This window comes from Mesitornis unicolor, unplaced genomic scaffold (genome assembly GCF_000695765.1).
Source record: "Mesitornis unicolor isolate BGI_N332 unplaced genomic scaffold, ASM69576v1 scaffold24902, whole genome shotgun sequence".
NCBI lineage: Eukaryota > Metazoa > Chordata > Aves > Mesitornithiformes > Mesitornithidae > Mesitornis > Mesitornis unicolor.
The window spans coordinates 5556-5816 of record NW_010171586.1 but is presented as its reverse complement, the minus strand read 5'-3'; the positions used below and the strand labels follow the sequence as shown (position 1 = coordinate 5816).

The 261-nt window shown below is 62.5% G+C and overlaps 1 protein-coding gene across 1 annotated transcript in view; it reads right to left on the bottom strand.

Annotated features, from left to right (window-relative positions):
* Positions 1–19: 19 nt before the first annotated feature.
* The window catches only part of ELMOD3 (ELMO/CED-12 domain containing 3), a gene marked incomplete at its 5' end in the record, with an annotated part of 5585 nt that continues 5343 nt past the window's right edge, over positions 20–261 (bottom strand). Inside the window, one exon of the mRNA XM_010180083.1 lies at positions 20–111. Within this exon, the coding sequence (XP_010178385.1) occupies positions 20–111 (92 nt within the window). The remainder of the gene's footprint in view (positions 112–261) is intronic.

The following is a 261-nucleotide window of genomic DNA, read 5'->3' as shown; positions in this document are numbered from 1 at the left end:
CGGACCAGCCGCGACGGCTTCACCCAGGGCTGTAATTTGGATTGTGTGAAGGGGGAAACTGAGGCACGGAGGCCGGGAAGGGAGGGAGCACAGAGGCCTCACCTGGAGCAAGAGATTTTCCCGAAATCAAGCTCTGCCCTCACAGATGCGGGGCCTGGGGGGAATTTTTCTCCCCCTCGGTGCTCACAGGGCAGGGCCCACCCTGGGCTCTCCTCTGGAGCAGCTTTTGCACCCCTGAATCCCCGATTTGGCTCCCGGGCA